At 42.2% G+C, this 23,285-nt stretch overlaps 1 protein-coding gene and 1 pseudogene across 1 annotated transcript; both read right to left on the bottom strand.

Annotated features, from left to right (window-relative positions):
* Positions 1–1,738: 1,738 nt before the first annotated feature.
* On the bottom strand, positions 1,739–19,440 carry Znf287 (zinc finger protein 287). Its single transcript, XM_004663106.2, has 6 exons — positions 19,215–19,440; positions 17,737–18,334; positions 16,979–17,070; positions 12,379–12,505; positions 11,878–11,964; positions 1,739–5,538 (listed from the first exon to the last, which is right to left on the bottom strand). Exons 2-6 carry the CDS (start codon positions 18,137–18,139, stop codon positions 3,977–3,979), a joined length of 2,271 nt encoding a protein of 756 aa, XP_004663163.1. The 5' UTR covers positions 18,140–18,334; positions 19,215–19,440; the 3' UTR covers positions 1,739–3,976.
* Positions 19,441–20,538: 1,098 nt separating this feature from the next.
* LOC101609675 lies at positions 20,539–21,043 on the bottom strand (annotated as a pseudogene).
* Between the last annotated feature and the right edge of the window lie 2,242 nt (positions 21,044–23,285).

Raw genomic sequence — 23,285 nt, forward strand, 5'->3', positions numbered from 1 at the left:
TCACTGACAGTGAGTCAACCTGACATTAAGAAATATGATGAAAAAGGAAATGCATTTGTGAAGTGTCACTGTTAAAAATGCAGGGCTGGAGAGACTGCTTAGTGGTAAGGTACTTGGGAGCAAAGCCAAAGGACCAAGGTTCGATTCTCCAGTACCCATGTAAAGCCAGATGTATAAGGTGGCACATGCGTCTGGAGTTTGTTTGCAGTGGCTAGAGACCCTGTTGCACCCATTCTCTATTTGCCTCTTTCCCTCTCTCTAATATATTTTTTAAAAGTGTCTGTCTGTATGTGTGCATGTATGTGTGCATGTATGTACGTGTGCATGTATGTGTATGTGTGGACACTAGGGTCTCTTGCTGCTGCTGAATGCCAGATGCTTACTCCATGTTTTGTGTTCAGCTTTACATGAATAGCAGGGTGACTGAACCTGGGCCAAAGGCTTTGTGAGCAAGTGCCTTTAACTGCTGAGCCATCTCCTGAGCCCCCTTCAATTCTAATTTACAGTCACTTCAGGAATTACATTGTACCACATACAGATCACGAGTAAACAATCAGCTGAGTCCTGAATGTGAGACACTCCATGACAACTGACATGCTTCCTGGAAAGAAAAAGAAGAAAAACTAAAGAGCACTGTTTGAGATAAAAGAAACCAATATAATAAATTTTGTGTGAAAACTGACTGGATCCATGGGAAGTCTGAACATGGACTAGTTGTTTAGACATGAGAAAAGTGCTGTTCATTTTCTCAAGGCTATTGTGGTTATGTAAATGACAATTTATTTTATTTTATTTTTTGTGGTAGGGTCTCACTCTAGCCCATGCTGACCTGGAATTCACTATGTAGTCTCAGGCTGGCCTTGAACTCACAGCAATCCTCCTACCTCTGCCTCTGAGTGCTAGGATTAAAGGCATGTGCCACCACATGTGGGCTGGTAAGTGATGTTTTTATGAGATCTATTTAGAGGTGAGATGCCAGTAAGTTGCTTTTTAAAATATTTTATTTTTATTTATTTACTTGAGAGAGAGGTGAGGGAGGGAGGGAGAACGGGTGTGCTAGGGCCTCTAGCCACTGCAAATGAACCAAGTAAGTTACTTTGTAATTGTTTGGAGAGAATATGGCAAAATGTTAATTTTAAAATCTAGTTGATGGGTATAGCTAATTTTATGATTTCTATGATTTGGCAGTTTTCCTATTAAGACGTTGTAGAAAGGGCTGGAGAGATGGCTTAGCGGTTAAGCACCTAAGGACCCAGGTTCAACTGCCCAATACCCAGATAAAGTCAGATGCACAAGGGGGTTGCATGCATCTGGAGTTCGTTTACAATGACTGGAGGCCCTGGTGTGCCCCCGCCTCTTGCTCCTTCTTTCTCCCTCTCAAATAAATAAATAAAATAAAAATAATTTTAAAAAGTTGTAGAAAATAAGATTGTTTTCTAAAATCCCATTGAATTATTCATAGGCCAGACAACTCTAAAAGTGGGGAAAAACACACCAACACCCAGGATTATGTACTATTATTTTTATAAGGGCATCAATTGCTTCTATGTATAGTGGAAGACTTTATAAATATACTGCGTACATAACACACGCAAAGGCAGGAGACACAAAGTCGTGTGCTATGGCCTGCGCCGCACCACAGTTCACTCCAGTGGGGAGAAGCGGGAAGCTAGGCACGAAGCAGCACCACCAGATCATGGCATAGATCCAACTGTTAGGTAGGTTTTAACCTGATAACTACGGGATGAGCATAATTTATTTTTCAACTGTCATTTGATGAATAATCGTATTACAGAGTCAAGGTTAAAATGTCAGGAAAAGAGAAAGTGACAATTTCTTTTGAGGAAACTCACAAGAAAATAGCTTTAAGATGGCAGAACCCTGCCTTTCCCTTCAGCACCCGTTTGTAGGCTGTGTTTATAATAGTGTCTAAGTGAATCTGTATAGTAAATACAGGCTTAGATATTTATGGTACCAGAATTTGTTTTCCCTTATTTGGTTTAGGAAAATTTCCTTGTGCAAAGATGTCCTATGACATCTGATTCTCTATTTTAAGCAGTTATTACTCCAGTAAATAATTTAAACATTGATACATGCACACAAAAGTTATTTTCAGTTCCACCAGTGTTTACTCCATGCCTGTTGATTCAACTTTAGTACTCAACTCTAATTTATAAAACTCAGTAATTCAACCAACATGTACTGGCCATGTGCTCTATGCAAGGCACTGGAGAAACAAGTGTGAGCAAGATGAAATCTCAGCTTTACATTCTGAGACTGGAATGCTATGAATATTAAATACAACAGCATATATGTAAATATATATACATATATATTTTTACCTATTCCCAACAGTCTTTCTTTTATGCTGTTTAATGGTTACTGCATCAATGATAGTTTCTGCACAATGGTTTTTCCAATGGAAAAAAAAAATGTCCTGACACATTCAGCATTCTCTGTATCCTACTTCTACTTGTGAAGAGTACCAGGCTTCTAATTACCCCTTAAAACTGAGTCATTTCATTTCTATGTTCTTATGAATAGGTTAAATTTTGCCCTTTCCATTTTGCCACTATTACTTCCTTATGTAAAGCAAGTCCAGTTATATTTTATGTTGTATGAGCTACCTACATGCCCTGTTTCCTGTTCCTTCACCTTGATTTTTCCAATTCCTTCTCTGCCTTGAACTCAAACCTGTTTTCAATGGCTTACTCTCACATGACTTACATAGCTGCTTTCACTGCTTCCGTGACTTGGGGTGTGGGGTGACCCAAGTTACTTTTAGCAATTCAGTTAAGTAGGTTTCTTATGCTTGACTCATGGAAAAGTAATTACGATCATATTTTCACTTTTCCATTACTCAAAACTGCTTTAATCAGCTGTGATTTTCAGTTCTGTTAAGCCTGAAAGGATTCATTTAAGAAGTGTGTGATTGGACCATAGCAGACCCTCAAAAAATGCATTTTACTGGAAAGAAATGGACTTTCTATAGTAAAAGACATGAGGAAATATTATGAATTTAGAAGTCAGGTAAAAAAAAAAAAGAGGCTTATTTTTTCCTTTAGGATGACACTGGATGTCAAAACTAAGAAAACCTAAGTCTGTGCTACTGTATTCACTTAGCTTGGGGTGTTTAATTTTTGACTGTTTAAATTTGTACATGTTTATGCTGGGCGTGGTGGGGCACGCCTTTAACCCCAGCATTCAGGATGCAGAGGTAGGAGGATTGCTGTGAGTTCAAGGCCACCCTGAGAATTCAGAGTGAATTCCAGGCCAGCCTAGACTAGAGTGAAACCCTACCTTGAAAAACCAAAAAAAAGCCAAAAACCAAAAACCAAAAAACAAAAAAAAACCCCAAAATTGCACGTTTTATATACACTCATTATCTTATCAGATCACCCTTCCTTAAGCTTCTTTTCCTTGAGAGCAAGTGTAGCTCAACAGTGACCATACAGAAGTATTTTGAAATTCTTTCAGCTCTTTTTCTCTTCAAGCCTGCTGGCTCCATATGGCAGTTATAATAGGGAAGGGGGAAATAAATAAGGGAAGGAGACCCTTTACATATTTTAAGGCTTCAAAGCTGGGACGAAGCAAAGGCCCAAAAGCAGCTTTTCTCTTTTCTGTAATCCTAGGATTACTCTCTAGGGTGACATCTGTACTTGACACTATTCCAGGTTATATTCATAAGGCCTCAGTAAAAAGTACTTGAAATACAGTAAGAGCTGATGAGTTACAGGTTTTTGAATATCCTCTCAGAATATTTCTGGAATAAATTAGCCTGATATCCAAGGTTCAGCAGTCAGTGAAGCTTCCTTTCTAAGTTTCACATTACATTTAAAAGGGTTATGTCCATTGTACTAACTGTGATATTTCTGGTACTGTGGTATCTAACATTGCACTTCTTCAGATCTCTTTTCAATGTTCCTGACATATGGAAAGCACAAAATAAAACGTAAAGTGAAGGGTTCCATATTCATTAGTTACGATGTTTGGCACCTGTATGAACACGCTGATGCTGAATAAGGTTTGTACTCTGGGTGAAGGTTTTACCACATATACGACATGCATAGGGCTTCTCTCCTGTGTGAATTCTCTGGTGTTGAATAAGGCATGTTCTCTGGCTAAAGTCTTTGTTACATTCATTACATTTATAGGGTCTCTCTCCAGTGTGAGTTCTCTGATGCTGATTAAGTGATGAGGAATAAATAAAGGCTTTGCCACACTCATTACACTTATAGGGTTTCTCTCCCGTATGAATCCTCTGATGTTGAGTAAGATTTGCACCTTGTCTATATGCTTTCCCACATATATTGCATTTAAAGGGCTTTTCTCCATTATGAATTCTCTGATGCTGAGTAAGGTGCACACTCTGATTGAATGCCTTCCCACACACACTACACTTATAAGGTTTCTCTCCAGTGTGTGTTCTGTGATGCTGAGTAAGGTTTGCACTCTGGCTGAAGGCTTTCCCACACACAGTACATATATAGGATTTCTCTCCAGTGTGAGTAGTCTGGTGTTGTATAAGAGTTGAGGAATGAGCAAAGGCCTTTCCACATTCATTGCATTTGTAACACTTCTCTCCAGAGTGAATTCTCTGATGTCGAATAAGGTAAGTGCTCTGGCTAAACACTTTCCAACATTCATTGCATTTATATGGTTTCTTGCCAGTATGAATTTTTTGATGCTGAAGGAGGTGTGTACTCTGACTGAAAGTTTTCCCACATTCATTGCATATGTAAGGTTTTTCTCCAGTATGAACTCTCTGATGATTGATCAGTGATGAACTATGGCTGAAGGTCTTACTGCATTCCAAACATTTATATGGTTTCTCTCCAGTATGTGTCCTTTGATGTATGGTAAGGTGTGCACGCTGACTAAAGTCTTTTCCACAGTCATCACACTTATAGGGTTTCTCTCCAGTATGGATTCTCTGATGTATAGTAAGGTGTGCACGCTGGCTGAAGGCCTTGCCACACTGGTGGCACTCATATGGTTTTTCTCCCGTATGCATTCTCTGATGTGCAATGAGGGATGAGATATGCCTAAATGCTTTCCCACATTCTTCACATTCATAGGACTTCTCTTTGGCATGGCTATTTTGATGTGATAGGAGTGATGGGTATTTCCTAAATTTTTTTCCACACACATTACATCTATAAGGCTTGTCTCCAGGAAGTATTTTCCCATATACAATACCATATGAGACATTACTGAAGGTTGGCTTGCTTTCAGTATACAGAGTTTTATTATCTGATTGGGTATCAAACTGTACAATTAGGTTGGCCTGCTTTCCAAAATCATTTCCATATATATCATATTTACCAAGATATTCTTCTGTAGGATCTTCTTGTGAAAGCTCTGACTTCAAGCTGAAGTTTCTTTCATTTGTGTGAATTTTCCTGAAGGTGTATGTTGGTTCTCTCTCTAATATGTCATAATCATATAATTCCTCTAATTTGATGGTCTGGGTCCCATCCTGCTTGAATCTAGGAACATCCTTTACTGGAGCACATGCTTGAGGTTCAGTTTTCCATTCTGAAATAAAAAGAACATGTGTTTTCCTCCACTAGAGAAAGGAAACAATAACCAACATGAATAAAATACATAGTTACACAGTTCTTAAAGCTTAGGAAAGGAGAGTAATGGGTAGTCTCTGAAAACAGAGAGGCTCTTCAATATTAAGCATGCTGCAGAGTAGATAAAAGAGAAGAAGTCAGGATACAGTGTTAGGAGAATTGAAAACAGTAAATGAAACTTGAGAAACTGGAGATGTCTCCACAGTCATTGATACAATGAGCTCATGAGGTAGGTGTGCCGACTCTTAGCATGTTCTCTCCTAATCTACCCTATTGAACATTCCTAAAGCAACTTCAGGGCACTTTCCATGCTCAAGTAGCCTTAAACAATGACTCTTAAAAGTACTGAGTCCCCAGACCAGCAGCGATTGAGTCTGACACAGTCACACTGAACCAAGCCTGGTGGCGCAGCTGACGTTTGCTGTAGCAGGCACTGTAAGTTGTTTTGCTGCACAGGAAGAGTTTAAAGGATAGAGAGAAGAAAACGAAAAAAGTTAGTAATACTTCCACTTGATATTCAGAATCCAGCCTTTTATATTGCTGCATCCTCTACACTCCATAGTTAGTACAACTTAAGAGTTATCCACTGTTTCCACTATATGAAGCCACCATGCTAACCCAGACTATGCCTCTTCCTTTTCATCCTTCTACCTAAATGTTCCAAATTACTATGCACAAATATATATTATTATAGGGACTTCATTCTTAATGATTTTAAACCTACACAAAAGTTACAAACCCAGCACATTGACTATAAGTTCTATTTGGAGTGATTTATTGTTTATCTATTTTGCAATTATTTGAAAGTCTCAGAAGTATGCTTCATAAGTATTTTCTTCCCGGTCCAGGATCTGATTGGGAATCATGTGCTCTGCCTGTTAATCTCAGGTATGCAGCTCCTTTTAATATAGAACTGGTCCCTTGACTGTTTACTTTTTTATGAGAGGGGGGGGGGGAGGGAGGAAGGAAGGGGAAGGGAAGGAGGGAGGGAAGGAGGGAGGATATGAATGGGTGTGGTAGGGCCTCCACCTGCTGCAAACAACTCCAGATGCATGTGCCATTTTGTACATCTGGCTTATATGGGTCCTGTAGAATCGAACCTGTATCCTTTGGCTTTGCAGGCAAGCACCTTAACCTTCAAGCCATCACTCTAGCCCTGCCTCTTCATTTTTGTTTTTGTTTTTCTTTTAAATCTTTCATGATCCTGATCTTTTTAAGGATCCAGGATAGTTTTACTTAAAAATAATGCTGATTTGCCTGTTTTCCCATGAAAAGATTAAGTATTTTTGTTGAGAGCCTCTCAAAGGTGATGGACTGTCCTTGCATTTCCTCAGGAACTTATGTCCGTATGTCTTATCCCTGACGATGCTGTTTGGCTAAGCTCGTGTCCATAGGCACTCTATATTTTAAAGGTGTACTTAATGCTCTGTAAGTTGTGGAGTTCAGTCTTTGAGGCCACATGAGTGTTCTATTCCTTGATATCTCTTCATGTAACATCTGGAATACACTGATGATCTTTGCTGTTACATTGCTGAGAGAAAAATGGTGATTTTCTAACTCATTCATCTCTTGCACACTGTGGTGGTTTGATTCAGGTGTCTTCCATAAGCTAAGGTATTCTGAATGCTAGGTTCCCAGCTGATGGAGATTTGGGAATTAACACCTCCAGGAGGCAGTGTATTGCTGGGATGGGCTTATGAGTGTTATAGCCAGCACCCTCTTGCTAGTGTTTGGTGCACTCCCTCCTGTTGCTATTGTCCATCTTACGTTGGCCAGGGGGTGATGTCCACTCTCTGCTCATGCTATTGTTTTCCCCTGCCCTCATAAAGCTTCCACTTGAGTCTGTAAGCCAAAATAAACCCTCCCCCCCACAAGTTGCTCTTGGTCAAGTGTTTTGGGGCAGCAATGTGAACCTGACTACAACAGTAAGAGTTGGTAACAAGGAGTGGGGTCATCTGCTACTAGACACCTGTGTGGCTTTGGCCTTTTGGAGCTGATTTTAAAGAGGAATGTGGATGAATTTGAAACCTTGGTCTAAGAGACACCTTGTAGCACTGTAAGTACAGCTTGATGTATTATTCTGGTCAGAGATGAAAGACCTGAATCGAGGAAGAGCTATGGACTGTGAGGTTCGGCTTCTGAGGGTGAAAAGGAGCTTTGTCTGGGCTGGGTTAGAAGCAGTTTGTGTGAGAGGCTTGCTGTTATGCCTATGTTCTGAAAATTTGTACAGGGTTACTCTGTGTAGAAATGGACTGGTGTGTGCAGAGGGATATGGCACAGAAAGAAACCTTTGGGGCAAAACTTCTGCCTGTTCAGCTGCAATTGTATGAGAGATTATAACCATTGAGACTAGGCCATCTGATCTGCATTGTGATAACAGAAAGAATGCAGCCTTTTGATTGGACCTGAATGCTGAAGGAGTGTCCTGTTCTTCAAAGTCTACTTTATTCCCCCCTGGATTAACAAATTGGCATCCCACCTGGTATTACGGAGTATAAGAAATTCAGTAAAGAGAGAGTCATTGAGCTTGAAATACAGTTTTGTGTTTTGGAAACAGCCATGGCAGTGTGAAGCAGGTTTGCTGGATGCCTGCATGGAGACCCAATGGAGCCACGAGGATGAACTGTGGATTGTAGTGGAGATGTTGGGACCATGAGATGGCTGCTAAGGAGAGCTGCCAGCCCCAGATGAAATTTTCTAGGACTGTGAGTAGCCTAGCTGGAGGGGTGGAATTGGAACTCCAGAGACTTGTTGCTGGTTAGAATTATTGGACTTGGAGACTTGTCACTGACTAGAGTTGTTGGTCTTGGAGCTACAGAGTTTGATGCTTGCCCAGTTGTTTTAAATCTTGTATTGCTTGAATATTTCTTTGCTGTGCCCAATGCCATCTTTTATAGTGTGAATGTTTATTCTGTGCCATTATGATTTTTGGGGGGATTCTTTCTGTATTATGGCTTAGTCAAAAGACCTTGGATTATTGGGATGTATGAACATCATTGGAATTAATGAAAATTAGGGGGAATTTTAAAGTTGGATGAATGCATTGCATTTTACATCTTGTATGGTTATCAGTTTATGGGGGCCAGGGGCAGAATATGGTGGTTTGATTTAGGTGACTCCATAAACTTAGGTGTTGTGAATGCTGGGTTCCCAGTTGATGGAGATTTGGGAATTAACACCTCCAGGAGGCAGTGTAATGTTGGGGGTGGGCTTATGCGTGTTATAGCTAGCTCCCCCTTGCGAGTGTTTGGCACACTCTCCTGTTGCTATTGTCCATCTTATGTTGGCCAGGGGGTGATGTCCACCCTCTGCTTATGCTATTGTTTCCCCCTGCCATCATGGAGCTTCTCCTCAAGCCTGTAAGCAAAAATAAACCCTTCTGTCCCTACAAGTTGCTCTTGGTCAAGTGTTTTCTGGCAGCGATGTGAACCTGACTGCAACATAAATGATTAATACATTTTTCTGTAAAGACAAGCTCTCCTTCCTATCATGTTTATATGTGTGTACCACTATGGACTAATGGAATTAAAGTAAAAACAATGTATTTGAGAGAGGAGAGAAAAAGAGGCAAAGAGAAAGAGGGGGTGGAGGAGGGAGGGGGAGAGCATGAGTGCAGCAGGGCCTCTACCCACTGCAAGTGAACTCTAGACGCACGCGACACCTTGTGCATCTGGCTCTACTTGGGTCCTATGGAATCAAACTCAGGTCCTTAGGCTTTGAAGGCAAGTGCTTTAACCGCGGAGCCATCTCTCCGGCCTGGAATTTATTTTTATTTTTAAAGAAAAGCTAGTTCTTTTTTGTCATTGTTATTTACTTGGCAGAATGGCATGAACTGTACCTGTAGCACCATGTAAACAAACTGTAAGAAACTAAATGAGCCTGGGCTAAAGCGCACACGGTCTCTGGGAGAGGCTGCCAGCCTGGGACTGCCTGAATGAGCTTCATAGCCTGGGGAGTTTTTTGGACCATTCAGAGAGCTCAGGTTAGGGCTGTAAATCCACAAGGCAGCACAGTTTGTGGTTATTCATGGGAGATTTTACTCTTTCCAGAGAACACCAAGATGAAGAAAGAAATATTCTTTCCCCCTCCCTGTGGAATTTTAGGTTTTTAGCTTTTGCTTACACAGTGCCTCATTTCGTGGTGTGGTGGTTTGATTCAGGGGTCCCCCATAATCTTACGTGTTCTGAATGCTAGGCTCCCAGCTGATGGAGATTTTGGATTTAACACCTCCTGAGGGGAGTGTATTGTTGAGAGCAAGTTTATGGGTACCAGAGCCAGCTTCCTCTTGCCAGAGTTTGGCACATTCTCCTGTTCCTGTTGTCTACCTGATGTTGGTCAGGAGGTAATGTCCACCCTCTCTCTGCTCATGCCATCATTCTCCCCTGCCATCATGGAGCTTCCCCTTAAGTCTGTAAGCCAAATTAAACCCTTCCTCCCCCACCCCCAACAAGCTGCTCTTGGTTGGGTGATTTCTACCAGCAATGTGAACCTGACTGCAACACCTGGCAAAGTGGGGCTCCCTTCAGCTCCCCTCTAGTTGGGGCTTGCTTTGTCCTAGGCCCCTTGTGTCTCAAAGTGAATGCTTAAGATCATCAACAGGGTTATGCAGTCATCTTAAGTGGCAACTTCAGCTCTTGCTCTCTTCCTGCCTTTCTGCTTTTACTTGAGTTTTGGCCTCTGAGGATTTTACTGTCATGTCGGCTTACTGGTAGGTAAGGTACCTAATTAGTTCTACTTCAAGAAATGGAAGCTTGCATTTCATGAGCTCAGTGGTCGTTTTGGTCTTCAGTTGCCATCACTGTCTCAGAACTTTATGGTTCTTTGTTTGTAAAAGATACCCTGGCCATTCTTTAAAGCTCAATTCAAATCACACCTCCATTGAGATTTTTCTGGAATACTGGAACCAACACTGATCTCCACCATTAGAATATCAGGCCACTGTTTGACATTGTTAACCAATGCTTCCAACTAACCAGCCAATGTGTAGTTATATACACATATCTAAGCCCTGCTTCATGATCTCAGTTGTTTGAACTTCTAAGTATTTTTTGAGACAAGGTCTCCTGTGTGGCACTGGTTGCCCTTGAACTTACCATCTTCTAGATCTACTTCCTGAGTGCCAGGTTCATAGGTTTGCATCACCATGCCCAGTACATAGTGCTTTTCAAGATATGTCACACGATACAAGGTACAAACATATGAGTAATAAATACCATTTATATTAAAATATTCACCTTTAACAAATCAACAAAATCCTTTTTTGCCCTCCATCCCCCCATTGCTAGGGATCAAACACTGGGCCTGTGAATGCTGGGCAAGTGTTCTATCAGAGTTACATCCCAAGTCCTTGAAAAAAAAATTTTTTTTTTGAGGTAGGGTCTCCCTAGCTCAGGCTGACCTGGAATTCACTATGTAGTCTCAGGATGGCCTCAAACTCACAGGATCCTCCTACCTCTGCCTCCCGAGTGCTGGGATTAAAGGCGTGTGCCACCACACCCAGCAAAAAAAAATTTTATACTGATTTTATGTACCAAACATTCCCCTGAAACCAATTCCTCCCAAACAAAACAAAACAAAAGGAACTATTATCTATAGGATAAAACTAGAATTTATTAAAAATTAAATATTGGGGGCTGGAGAGATGCTTTAGTAGTCAAGCTGCTTGCCTGTAAAACCTAAGGACCCAGGTTTGACTCCCTAGAAACCATGTAAGCCAGAGGCACAAGATGACGCATGCGCACGAGGTGGCACAAATGTCTGGAGTTTGACTGCAGTGGCTAGAGGCCCTAGCATGCCAATTCTCTTTCTCTCTCATTAAAAAAAATATATATTAGTATTATTTTAAAATCCTGGTTGCTCAAGGCTTATCACCTGACTTCCAGTTATCTGGCAGGAGGCACCTACAGAGCATGATCAAATGGCAGTGGTTACTGCTGGGGAGATGGAGGAGCTGGGGGAGTATGGTATACAGGTGGAGATCTTTGCACATATGGAGAGAAAGGGGTTTTTCAGCAGGCAGAATATAAGAAATACAAAGTAAGGTAGAAAATATTGATGCTTGCTTACATGTGGGGCTGGAGAATGACACACTGAAGTTCTCAGATGAGATCCAGGGGTCATGCACATGATTAGATGTGAAGAGATGGGAGACAGGCATGAGGATGACCTCTGTATGGCCGCAATGCCAAACAGCTCAGAGGCCATGAGCAGCTGGCATGCCTTTGCAGAGTGCTTTTGCCATATTTGAAAGATAAATATCAGTACTTGGGTACAGATTCTTGAGTACGAAGAAACTCACCTGGACTAGGGCCTTCTAAAATTTCTTTTATCACCATCCATGGTTCTTCTAAGATGGGAATCACAGTTGGTCTGTACACGGTCAGTCCTGTTTAGGAGGGATATAATGAATTTATCCTGGAGATAAACTGATGTCTAGTTTGTTGCCTGAAACCTACTTAGGTCTCTATAGGAAAATAATAGTTCATGGACATAACTTATTAATTCAGAGCTAGGGACAAGTTTCCTGCTACCCAAAAGGATGTGTGCCTGGAAGTCCTTTACGTGAATTCTGCCTTTATAGCAGCAGAGAAAGGGCAAAGCAGTGCTGGGCAGCCTCACATGGTGGCCCTGGGAGGCTGCGCAGCATGATTCTCAGAAGCTTTTTACCTAGGAAAAGAGAGTAAAACACTGCCATTTTATTTAGTTGTGATAATCACTAGGCCTTCCTCTCAGCTAAGTACTCCAAAGGCCTGCTTCTCTTAACCAGTAGGCAAGCCTGTTGGGAGGAGATGCTCCTTACCCAGAGAAACCATGTTCCAGTAGTTCTGCAACGTCACAGTCTTGTACAATTCCTTCTGCACAGGCCGCATCAGCTCCCAGTCCTCTTCAGTGATGTCCACAGCCACATCTTTGAATGTCATTGATTCCTAAAATATAAAATATAACTCCCTTGGCTCAGAACTAGTGGGGAGGGGGATATGTGTATGTGTGGTGATGTTGGAGGATGCAGAATCTTAAGCGTTTAAAAAATCATTTAGCGAAAATCCTCACCCTGCTGGGGATGGTGGTCCACACCTGTAACACCAGCACTCAGCAGCTGACTGAGGAGATCTAAAGGTCCAGACCAGCCTGGGCTACATGATAAGACCCCACCTCTAAACAACTAACCAAAGGACAAACCCTCACCCAATGTATGGATAACTCCACAGTATCCTTTAATGGTCCTTAAAGAGAAAATTGAAAATAAGGTAGAATTTATTGTTTTCATGCATGGGTGGCGCCATTGTAAAGAAGATGGGCTAAAGTGTAGCCCAGTGGTATGCTACAGCACTTGCATAGCATACTCCAGACTCTAGGTTCCACCCCATTACTATAAGAAGAAGAGGAAGGACAAAGGCTTTTAGACTAAACATAGATCGCACAGAGTTGAATGGTTTTGCCTTAAGAATAAATTCAATACGATAAATTTTTACATACTTTACCATGAAATATGGAGTTTGCCCCATTCTTTGTTTTTATTTCAAAATATTTTTATTTATTTATTTGCGAGGTGAGAGAGGGAAGGAGGGAGAGAGAAAAAGAATGGGGGTGCCAGGGCCTCCTGCCACTGCAAACGAACTCCAGACACATATGCACTTTGTTCATCTGGCTTTACGTAGGTACTGAGGAATCAAAACCAGGCCATCAGGCTTTGCAAGCAAGCTCCTTAAATACTGAGCCATCTCTCCAGCCCCTCATTCTTTTAAAAAATAAAATGAGGATATACGGAAATAGAGGGACAGAATACTGGGAGTGGAATAGTGTGAATGGGATTAGGGGAGAGAATGGAAGGGAGGAAGGGGTGGGAGTGCTAATTACAATTAAAGATGTTGGTTTGGAGAGTTGGTTTAGTCCTTAAGGCACTTGCCTGCATTGCCTAAGGACCCATGTTTGATCTCTTTCCAGATGCCACATAAGGCAGATGCACAAAGGTGATGCAGGTGCAAGGTTACACATGTGCACTAGGTGGCACATGCATCTGCATCTGGAGTTCAACTGCACTGGCTGAGGCCCTGACACACCAGTCCTCTCACTCCAAAAATAAATAAATAAAATTAAAGATGTTGAGAATAAACCATATATAAACCACCTTCTTCACTAGCTAAAAAAATATGTATGTTAGAAAAGAGAGGGCTTGGGCAGAAGTCCTCTGTGGGAGTGGGTAATGCTGCGGCAGGAAAACAGATTGTTATAAGAAAATTTCAATGCCTCTATGGGATACCTTCTAGTGAGATGCTCGTCAGGGAGGTCCCTCTGATGTCCTCAAGACATTACAGACTATTCTCAAGGCTCTTAGTTGCCCACTAGAACTAGATGGTAAGACCCTATTGCTGAAGACTGCACATGCCTGGGCTGCAGGTCACTGAGAAATCAAGCTGGAGCTGAACTAGAAGCCTCCTCCCTGTCCTGTCGACTAGCTGTCAGGATGCTGGAAAGAGCTATGCAGCTTGTTGGATAGAAATGTCATCATTGGTCTTAACCAGCAGTGGATTCTAAAAGCTCCATGCCTGGCCAGCAAGGCTAAATGTACCAACTGGTACAGTGGCGGCATGTCTATTATGTGGGAAACCAGCTGTTCTCTGATTGGATTTGAGGCTCACTCTACAGGAGGGAATTCATGCCTGGTACTGAAACCTAATGAAAAGCTTCTGGCTGGGGAAGTCATAAGCCCTAGGGGGGAAGCTATTACTATTGTCTGGCTAAATGGATACATTATGCTTACCAAACTGCTCTCTAAATTCTTTTTTATGCCCATACAGTAACACTAGTCTCACTTTTGGTTAGAGAAGCTTCTCTTCTCAGATGGTGGTGACCACTGAGGAGACTCAGAACTCATCACAGGGCTGAGAAGTGACAGTGAAGCGTTCAGCGTTGAGACATCTCTCTCACACCCTCCAAGACTCAGGGACCATTGTGGAAGGCAGAGGTGGCAGAAAGACTGTAAGGGCCAAAGGAAGGAAAGAAATGCTTTGCAATCCAGTCTTCCAGGCATCTGTGAAATCATGGTGGCTGACACTACCTATACAAGATCTGCATAATAGGATGGAAAAATGATGATATCAAAAAAGAAGAGAGACTATTAGAAAGGATTCAGTGGAGGGAGTTAGGGATGGGGACAAAGGAGTATGGTGGGAGGAGATTATGATCACGGTATATTGTATATGTATACGTATAGAGGCTGTCAATAAAAGTTGAACAAATAAAATGAGGAGAGATGGCTTACTGGGTAAAACACCTGTCACATAAGCATGAGTACCAGAGTTTGGATCCCCCAAACCTGCACCATGCCAAACGCTGTAGTGTGAACATCTATAATCCCAGTATGCCTACGGTGATATGGGACATGGAGACAGGATTCCCCCAGAAGCTTGCAGACCAGCTATTCTGTTAACACAACAGTGAAACACTAGAGACCCTCCTCAAACAGAGCAGAAGGCAAAGACCAACACCTGAAGTTGTCCTCTGACCTCCACATGGACACTGTGGCATATGGACACCTGCATTAGCCACATGAACACACATACACAGTAAATGAACCAAAACCATTGAATTGCTGCTTTTTAAATGAACTTGTAACCTGGTAAGCTTAGTTAGTGTCCTTTTTTTCTTTTTCCTTTTTGCTGTTGCTAAAGCATTATCAATTACTCTTACGTGCACATTTCTTTTCACATAATTTTCAGTAACTTTAAAAAACCCTATTTTTTTTCTTTGAGAGAAGGTATGTAGCCCAGGCTGGTCTTGAACTCATGACCTGATTGCCTGTGCCCAGCCCAGCCGAGCCCAACTAATAAAATTATTTGAGAGAGTAAACGTAAAAACTTGGTGTCTATAATTTAGGGAGGAGTGAGTTTTATAATAATTAAGATTTCTTAAATATTTCTATAAAGTGAAATTAGATATGAAAGCACTACAAAAATTAATATTATGCTTAGTTCCAGATATTAAAAAAAATTTCAGTGTGTGTGATACTGAGCAAATAACCTTTTATTTCTTTTTTTTTTCTTCTTTTTTTCAAGGTAGGGTTTCACTCTAGTCCAGGCTGACCTGTAATTCACTATGTAGTCTCAGGGTGGCCTAGAACTCATGGTGATCCTCCTACCTGTGCTTCCCGAATGCTGGGATTAAAGGTGTGCATCACCATGCCCAGCTCCTTTTATTTCATTTTATCATCTGCTTTTTACTTACGTGTAAAAATGGGATTAAATTTTTGGGTGCAATTTTCTTTTTTTCAAAACATATTTTTATTTATTTGGAAGTGGGGGGGGTGGAGAGGAAGGGAGAGAATGGGTATGCCAGGTCCTCCTGCCACTGCAAATGCACTCTAGATGTATGTGCCACTCTGCGCTTCTGGCTTGACATGGTCATATGAAATTGAACCCAGGCCTGCAGGTTTTGCAAGCAAATGCTTTTAACTGCTGAACCATCTCCCCAACCCCTTGGGTGTCATCTCCTATAACAGTCATTTTACATAAATTTTCAATTATTTCTAAGTTTTCTTTTGATTTTCTTAGGTATTCCAGGCAAACATGTTCATATAATTTATAAACAATCATTTTATAAATTTTTAAAAATTTTATTTATTTATTTAGGAGCGACAAACACACAGAGAAAGACAGATAGTGGGAGAGAGAGAGAATGGGCGTGCCAGGGCTTCCAGCCTCTGCAAACGAACTCCAGATGTGTGCGCCCCCTTGTGCATCTGGCTAACGTGGGACCTGGGGAACCGAGCCTCGAACCAGGGTCCTTAGGCTTCACAGGCAAGTGCTTAACTGCTAAGCCATCTCTCCAGCCCAACAATCATTTTAATTTGGTAACCAAAGGCATTCTAATTTCAGGCCGTGTATGTATTTTTTAAATTTTGTAAATTTTCCTCTTAACATGGCTCAAGTTGCTTTTCCTTAAAACAAGAGACTCATGATCAAACAGTAAAGCCATAAGATAAATGGCTTTTCCTATGAATGAAGAAAAATATTAGCAACTATTACTTATTGATCACAGAGTAATCCTGGCTAACCAAAAATCTCATAATGTTTTATCTTTATAATCTATGAAGTAAATTCTACCTATTGGAGTTAAATAAGCCGGCCAAGATTATTTAAGTATCTTGTCCCAAATCACAGACTCAGTGGCTGAGCTAGGAACCCATCTGACTGTGGAGGTCAATCTCTTAACCTTTATGCAATATCAATGAGGATATCAAAGGAAGACAATGGAAGTACATGTGCTTACCCAGAAAAACTGAGGCCTATGGTCTACAGAGGGCTTTTGAAGGCTCAGTAGTTACAAGTCTAAGAAAGAAAATGTCCTCACATGCCAAGAAAGCACTTTAAAATCACAAAAGAAAAAAAATTTAAACTCACTTTGGTCATCAAGTCATTGAGCCACCCTGCCTGGAAAGCATGTTTGGAATCTTCCTCTGGGATCTCTTGGGAAAGGGCAGAATTCTGAGGAGCTGGGGAAGACAATGATAATTAGATAAATAGTTTGCATTGCCTAGGAAACACTTCACCAGGTAGATGTCTAACTTTTCTTAAAGTGAGAAGCCAAAAGAAAACTGAAAACAGCATTCATACCCTAAAAAATAAAAGTCAGAGGGAAGGGCCGATGGCTTGTCCTAAGACATCGATGCAGATTTCAGAAGCAAGTCTGCTCTGGGACTAAGCTTATGCAGAAAATTCATAATTTTCTACTAACTTATTTTTTGTGGTTCTGGGGTTGAACCCAGGGGCCATGCGCATGCTAGGCAAGTACTCTACATCCCCAGCTCTCTACATATTTTTTTGGTACAAAGTTTGTGAGCCGCTCAATATAGGGTTCTTTGGACACTACCTTTTTACAAGTATTTTACTATAAAATCCAATTCATAAAGCTGTGCCGCCCAGGGGCTAACCTAGTTGTGCCCGGTCATGTTTTAATGGCATCTCTCTTATGGCTTAGACAATGTGTCTGTCCCAAGCAACACGGAAGTAAAACCCAGTGCTGGGTGGAGCTCAGGTTAAAACTTCTTGCTCGCTGACCTTTGTCCCCACCATTATTTTGACTGTGGCTGCTCTCAGATATGCTGGTTATCATCTCTAACCACCCAGGGGATTCTAACCCTCTGCCCTACAATTCTCACCTTCCTCTTCTAGAATCTGAGTCAAATCTTCCACCAGAGTCACTGCTTCCTCGCTGCTCTCTGGACACTGAGACTTGACCCAAGTCCTAACCTCCCCAGGCAGGATGCTTAGGAATTGCTCCAGTACCAGCAGCTCTAGGATTTGTTCCTTGGAGTGAACCTCAGGTCTCAGCCACTTAAGGCAGAGCTCTCGGAGTTGACTCAGCGCCTTTCGAGGACCAGCCAGGTCTGGGTATGGAAAATTCCTAAAATTCTGTCGACAGGTCTCAGTGTCACGCAAGAGTCTTGAAGTAAGAATTTGCTTCTCGATATTGTGGTGTCCACTTTGAACCTTGTCTGGCTTCCACATCCAAAGAACTTGAGAGCGTGAAGAGTTGGTCACCCTTCTTCTTGAGGCTAACATTGCTACAGACCAGGAGAAGTGATTGCCAGTATCCTTTACTTCTCCAGTACTGAGCTAACTGGTTGAAGCCTCATTCTACAGCCACAAAGAAATTATACCAAGGGCTGCTGAAGCCAAGGCCAGAACAGAACCAAGGTAGAGTTAGCAGCCTGTTACAATTCTGAGCTCAAAACTTGCAGGAATGAGTAAGAGACCCTGAAACACAAGAATGGGCCACAAGGTCAAGAATCCTTGGCGTACTCTACTACAATTAAAGGCACAGACGCAGACTCCCCAGCATGCACAGATTAAAAACACCCAGTCATTACCTTGGACTGCCTTCCCTACATCCCTGGACTTAGGAAAGAATTGAAATCACTTAGGGGTAGTGTGTATAGAGGTTCGGGGGAGGGAAGCCACCATAAAAGGATGACAGACGCAATCATTTAAATAATCATGAGCAAAATGATAAACTTCTAATTTGTTGGAATAAAAAAAATCAATCATTTTTGCAGAAAAAAATGTTTCAGTATCTGAGTCACTGATGTTACAGCTGCACTAATGACTGAACGAAACCTATTACTGGGATAAACCGGGGGAGGAGAGAACTTTTTAACAAAGTGCTAAAGGGTCCCAAAGAACCTTATGCGTGCCTGTGTGGAGGAGAGCCATTTACCTGCCTAGCGTGCCAGGGCCAGTTTGCAGGCCTGCTCTAGTTTTTTCCCACTGTGGGAGCCCAAGCCGGCTGGACTGGCAAGCAGTGGCAGTCGAAGACGTTGGGTGGTGACAGCCAGCGCTTGAAGGCCATAGTGCAGACCAGAAAAACTCAGAATAGGTACACGCGGAGGGGAGCCCACACCCACCTGTGCCCGGGCTCCAGCTCTGAGCCGTGCAGTTTGCACGGGCCCGAGGAGGAGGAGGAGGAGGAGCAGGAGGAGATGCACCGGCCCCGCCTCGCCTCCCTCCCTCCCAGGCCTGTTCCCCGTCGTCCCTGGGGAGGCTCGGGGACCCACGAGGCGCCCCGGCCCGCACCGCCTCCCTCCCCGCAGGCCGCGGGCCTGAGCGCGCCCCTCGCGCCCTCCCGGGACCCCGTTACCTGTCGCGGGGACCCGGCCGGGCCACGGGCAACAATGGCGGCGGCGCCACGGACGCCTGCGTGGCGGGCTCGGTCCTGCGCTGCACAGGGGGCCTCTGGCTTCGCCACTTCCCTTTCCCTGCCAGCAGCCGGGAGCCGCCAGGAGCCGCCAGGAGCCGCTAGTTGCAGCTCAACCCCGAAAAGCCCGGCCAGCTCCCCCCAGAGCCTCGCCTTCGCCAGAGACCTCGCCTCGGCGCCACTGCGCATGTGCGCGCCGGACCGCGCTACGCGCCCGCTCAGCCAATGGGAACGCGAACTCCCCGAACTCCGCATCCCGAGCCCCTGGCCCTGGACCCGTCTCCATGGCAACCTCCTCCATCCATCCCTGTGATTTGCTTGTTAGCCTGCAAGGTTTGGAAGGGAACTTAAAAGTTTTTTTTTTCTTTTTCTCTCCAGTGCTGAAGACTTTCATCTGGTAGACGCCGGGCAGGTATGAACAGTTGGGAAAGATTTAGAGATTGAAGCTCACCGCTAAATCACCCAGAAGAAACTATGCCAGAGTCCCCTAGGCAAGGATGGGTTGGGGAGATGCAGGCTCAAAGCGAGAAAAACCTAACGTGCTGTTTTGAGGTTTACTGTGCATAAACACCTAATTTCTATGAATCTGTCCTCAGGAATCTTATTAAACTTTCAGGTTGGAGAAAAAAAGAACTACATTTAACAGCATGTTAGTTATGAGCTTGGGCTGGAGAGATGGCTTAGCGGTTAGGGCGCATGTCTTCGAAGCCTAAGGGTTCAGGTTCGATTCTCCAGGTCCCACTTAAGCCATGCACATGGTGGCACATGCATCTGGAGATCATTTGCTAGAGGCCCTGTCGCGCCCATTCTCTCTCTCCCCACCTCTGTCTCTAATAAATAAAACTAAAAAAATTTAAATTTCTACTTTTTTAAAATTAACAACCAAAATAATTCAAAACAAAAACAACCTTAAAGGTAGAACATCAGTAAAGTCAAACTGCTGCTGGATTTCACGGATGTACATGCTTTCTCACTGTGAGGCAGGATATAAGCACGTAACTGCATTTAGGTATATATATAATAAATATAATATAAAATATAAAATAAATATATAAATAAAATAATAAAAATAAATAAAAAATAAATAAAATATAATAAACAATATATATATAATATATAAATAAATATATATGTATGTATGTGTGTGTATGTGTATATATATATCCCTATATATAGATAAATTGATCTATCTATCTATCTATCTATCTCTCCAAGAAGAATCAGAAGTGGAAAGCACTGGAGAACAGAAAACACCAACAACTTTTCATCATGCAATCCCAAAGCGCTCTGCTCTTTTGCTCTTCTTTGCCTTTCTAGAGATTGCAGAGGCATTCAAACCAAATATTTCTGTTCTTTCCTTCAGATTATCCAGATTGACCTTTTGTTGGCGCTGAAGGAATCCAAAATCTAGCTGCCTGAGCAGCTTTCTTACTCTCCAAGCTCACGGGCATATTGAATCGTTCAGCCCTTTTCTGCATTATCTCGGTGTGTGGCATTTCAGATGTAATTTTTACCACCTTCTTTTCTGATGCCACATCAACAGTTTTTTCAGGAGTTTCTTCCTCTTTGGCAGGCAGCTCTATGGGCTTTGGTTCTTCTTCCTCTGTTTCGTCTCCCAATACCTCTTCATCATTTGCTTCCTCTTCAGCATGTTCTTCAAGATATGCCTGGAGCCTATTGATAAGATCTTGTTTTATTCCCTTGGTCTCCAATCCACAAGCAAGACACTCTTGCTTTAGTTCAGCAAGCTTCAGCTTGTGCAGCTCCACCATCTACACCACCATCTTCTCCAAAACCAAAAAATATATTTTTTTAAAGTAGAACATATTTAAGGTGCTCCTGTTATTTATTGCTATGTTAACAAACTACTTGAAAACCCAATTATTTATTTATTTTCAAGGTAGGGTCTCACTCTAGCTCAGGGTGATCTGGAATTCACTATGTAGTCTCAAGGTGGCTTCGAACTCAAGGTGATCCTCCTATCTCTGCCTCCCAACGGCATGCACCACCATGCCTGGCTTATTTAAATTTTTAAAAAATATTATTTATTTATGAGAGAGAGAGAGAGAGAAAGAAAGAAAATGGGCATGCCAGGGCCTCCAGCCACTGCAAATGAACTCCAGATGGATGTGCCATCTTGTACATCTGGATTTACCCGAGTCCTGGGAAATCAAACCTGGGTCCTTTGGCTGTGCAGGCAAACAGCTTAACCACTAAACTATCTCTCCATCCCTATTTAACTTTTTAAAAATTAACGTTCATAGAATTAGGATTCATTTTTTTTTGCTCAAACATAATTCATTTTTCTCTTGGTCCAAGATTTTTAATTCAATGTGGTACCATTCCTTAGCTGCCTTCCTTGCCAGTACTACACACCATTCTAAAGATTTGCCTGTCGTTCTTTTCTCTATCTCCCCAAAGTCTTTCTCTTGTAACTTCAGATGCGACTGAGCAGCATCATTTCTCATTAGGTTTACAAAGTAAACTTCTATTAGCTATCCTTACTGGCAGTAGAACCAAAATGAAAACAATGGGGGCTGGAGAGATTGCTTAGTGGTTAGGGGGCTTACTGACAAAGCCTAACGACCCAGGTTTGATTCCCCAGCACCCATGTAGAGCTAGATGCACAAAGGGGCACATGCATCTGGAGTTCATTTGCAATGACTAGAGGCCCTGGAGCACCCATTCTCTTTTTTTCTCTCTCTCTCTGCTTGAAAATAGATAAACATATAAAATATGAAAACAGTGTAGTGTTTTGCGAACACATTGCACCCAGCATCTGAACCCTAATTTTGCCAAACTAGCAATATAATGTCAACTTAAAAAAATATTTTTATTGACAACTTCCATAAATATAGACAATATACCATTATCATAATCCCTCCCACTGCCCTCCCTTTTCCCCTCCAAAATCCCCCCATCAATCAAATCCCATTTTATTGATGTCATCATTTCCCCTCTTATTATGCAGAGCTTGTGTTGACCACTGTGGGGTCATAAATATTAAGTCCACTTTGTGTCTGGAAGACAGTATTGTAAGCAGTCCTTGCTTTCCTCTGGCTCTTACATTCTTTCTGCCACCTCTTCCACACTGGGTACTGAGCCTGCTTTGGGAGGTGTGTATCACTTAGTGTTGAACACTCCACTGTGATTTCTCGGGACTTTGGTGAGTTTTGAATCACCCCACTATCTGAAAATAGAATCTTCTCTCACCAAAAGTGAAAGTATTGAAGGGTTAATGAAGCCCTAAAGTTGCTTGAAGGGTTAGTAAACTTCTAAAGTTGCTGAGACAAATTGGCCCTAAAATAGAAGCTTGGAAATGAAGGTCAAATTCCTTGGTAATGATATTTGCCCAGACCATGGGCCCCTAAAAGAAAGAAACACCTGTTCAATGAAAAGCCACTGTTCTATACAACAACATAGTCATATCCTGAAGACAGTAAGGTTTAATCTTAAATGTTGTAACTGTCTTGTCAGCAAGGGAAATGGCCTTGTTCCTATCTTGTTTTCCCTGACTCACATCCTTGATCATGTTCTTCTTGACCCTCATTTTCTGTAAAAGTCACTTCTGCTGTAAATAGGCCACTGCAGCCTCTCGCCTGAAAAGAGCCGTGCAGCCATGTCACTGCCTGACCCCAATAAGGCAGTTTATAGGTGTTGAGGTCTGATTTCATTCCTCATTCACATCACCCCACTTAGTTCTGATCCTGACTCAGATCTAACAAGTATCACTAACCTTTGGGCATAAACATAAGTATTTAGAGGGTAGTTTAGTGGGCATAATATATCCATTTAGTTAGAACACAGTAGAAGTTTCCCCCTAGCCATTGGCTTTTTAATTTAGTTTTATTTTTTTGAGGCAAGCCCAACAGACTGGTCTTTATAATAATAATAATATCAACAACAATGAGCGAGAGAAAGAGAGAGAGAGAGAGAGACAGAGAGAGAGAGAGACAGAGAGAGAGAGAGAGAGAGAGAGAGAGAGAGAGAGAGAGAGAGAGAGAGAATGAATTG

The sequence above is a fragment of the Jaculus jaculus genome, chromosome 12, assembly GCF_020740685.1.
Source record: "Jaculus jaculus isolate mJacJac1 chromosome 12, mJacJac1.mat.Y.cur, whole genome shotgun sequence".
Taxonomy (NCBI): domain Eukaryota; kingdom Metazoa; phylum Chordata; class Mammalia; order Rodentia; family Dipodidae; genus Jaculus; species Jaculus jaculus.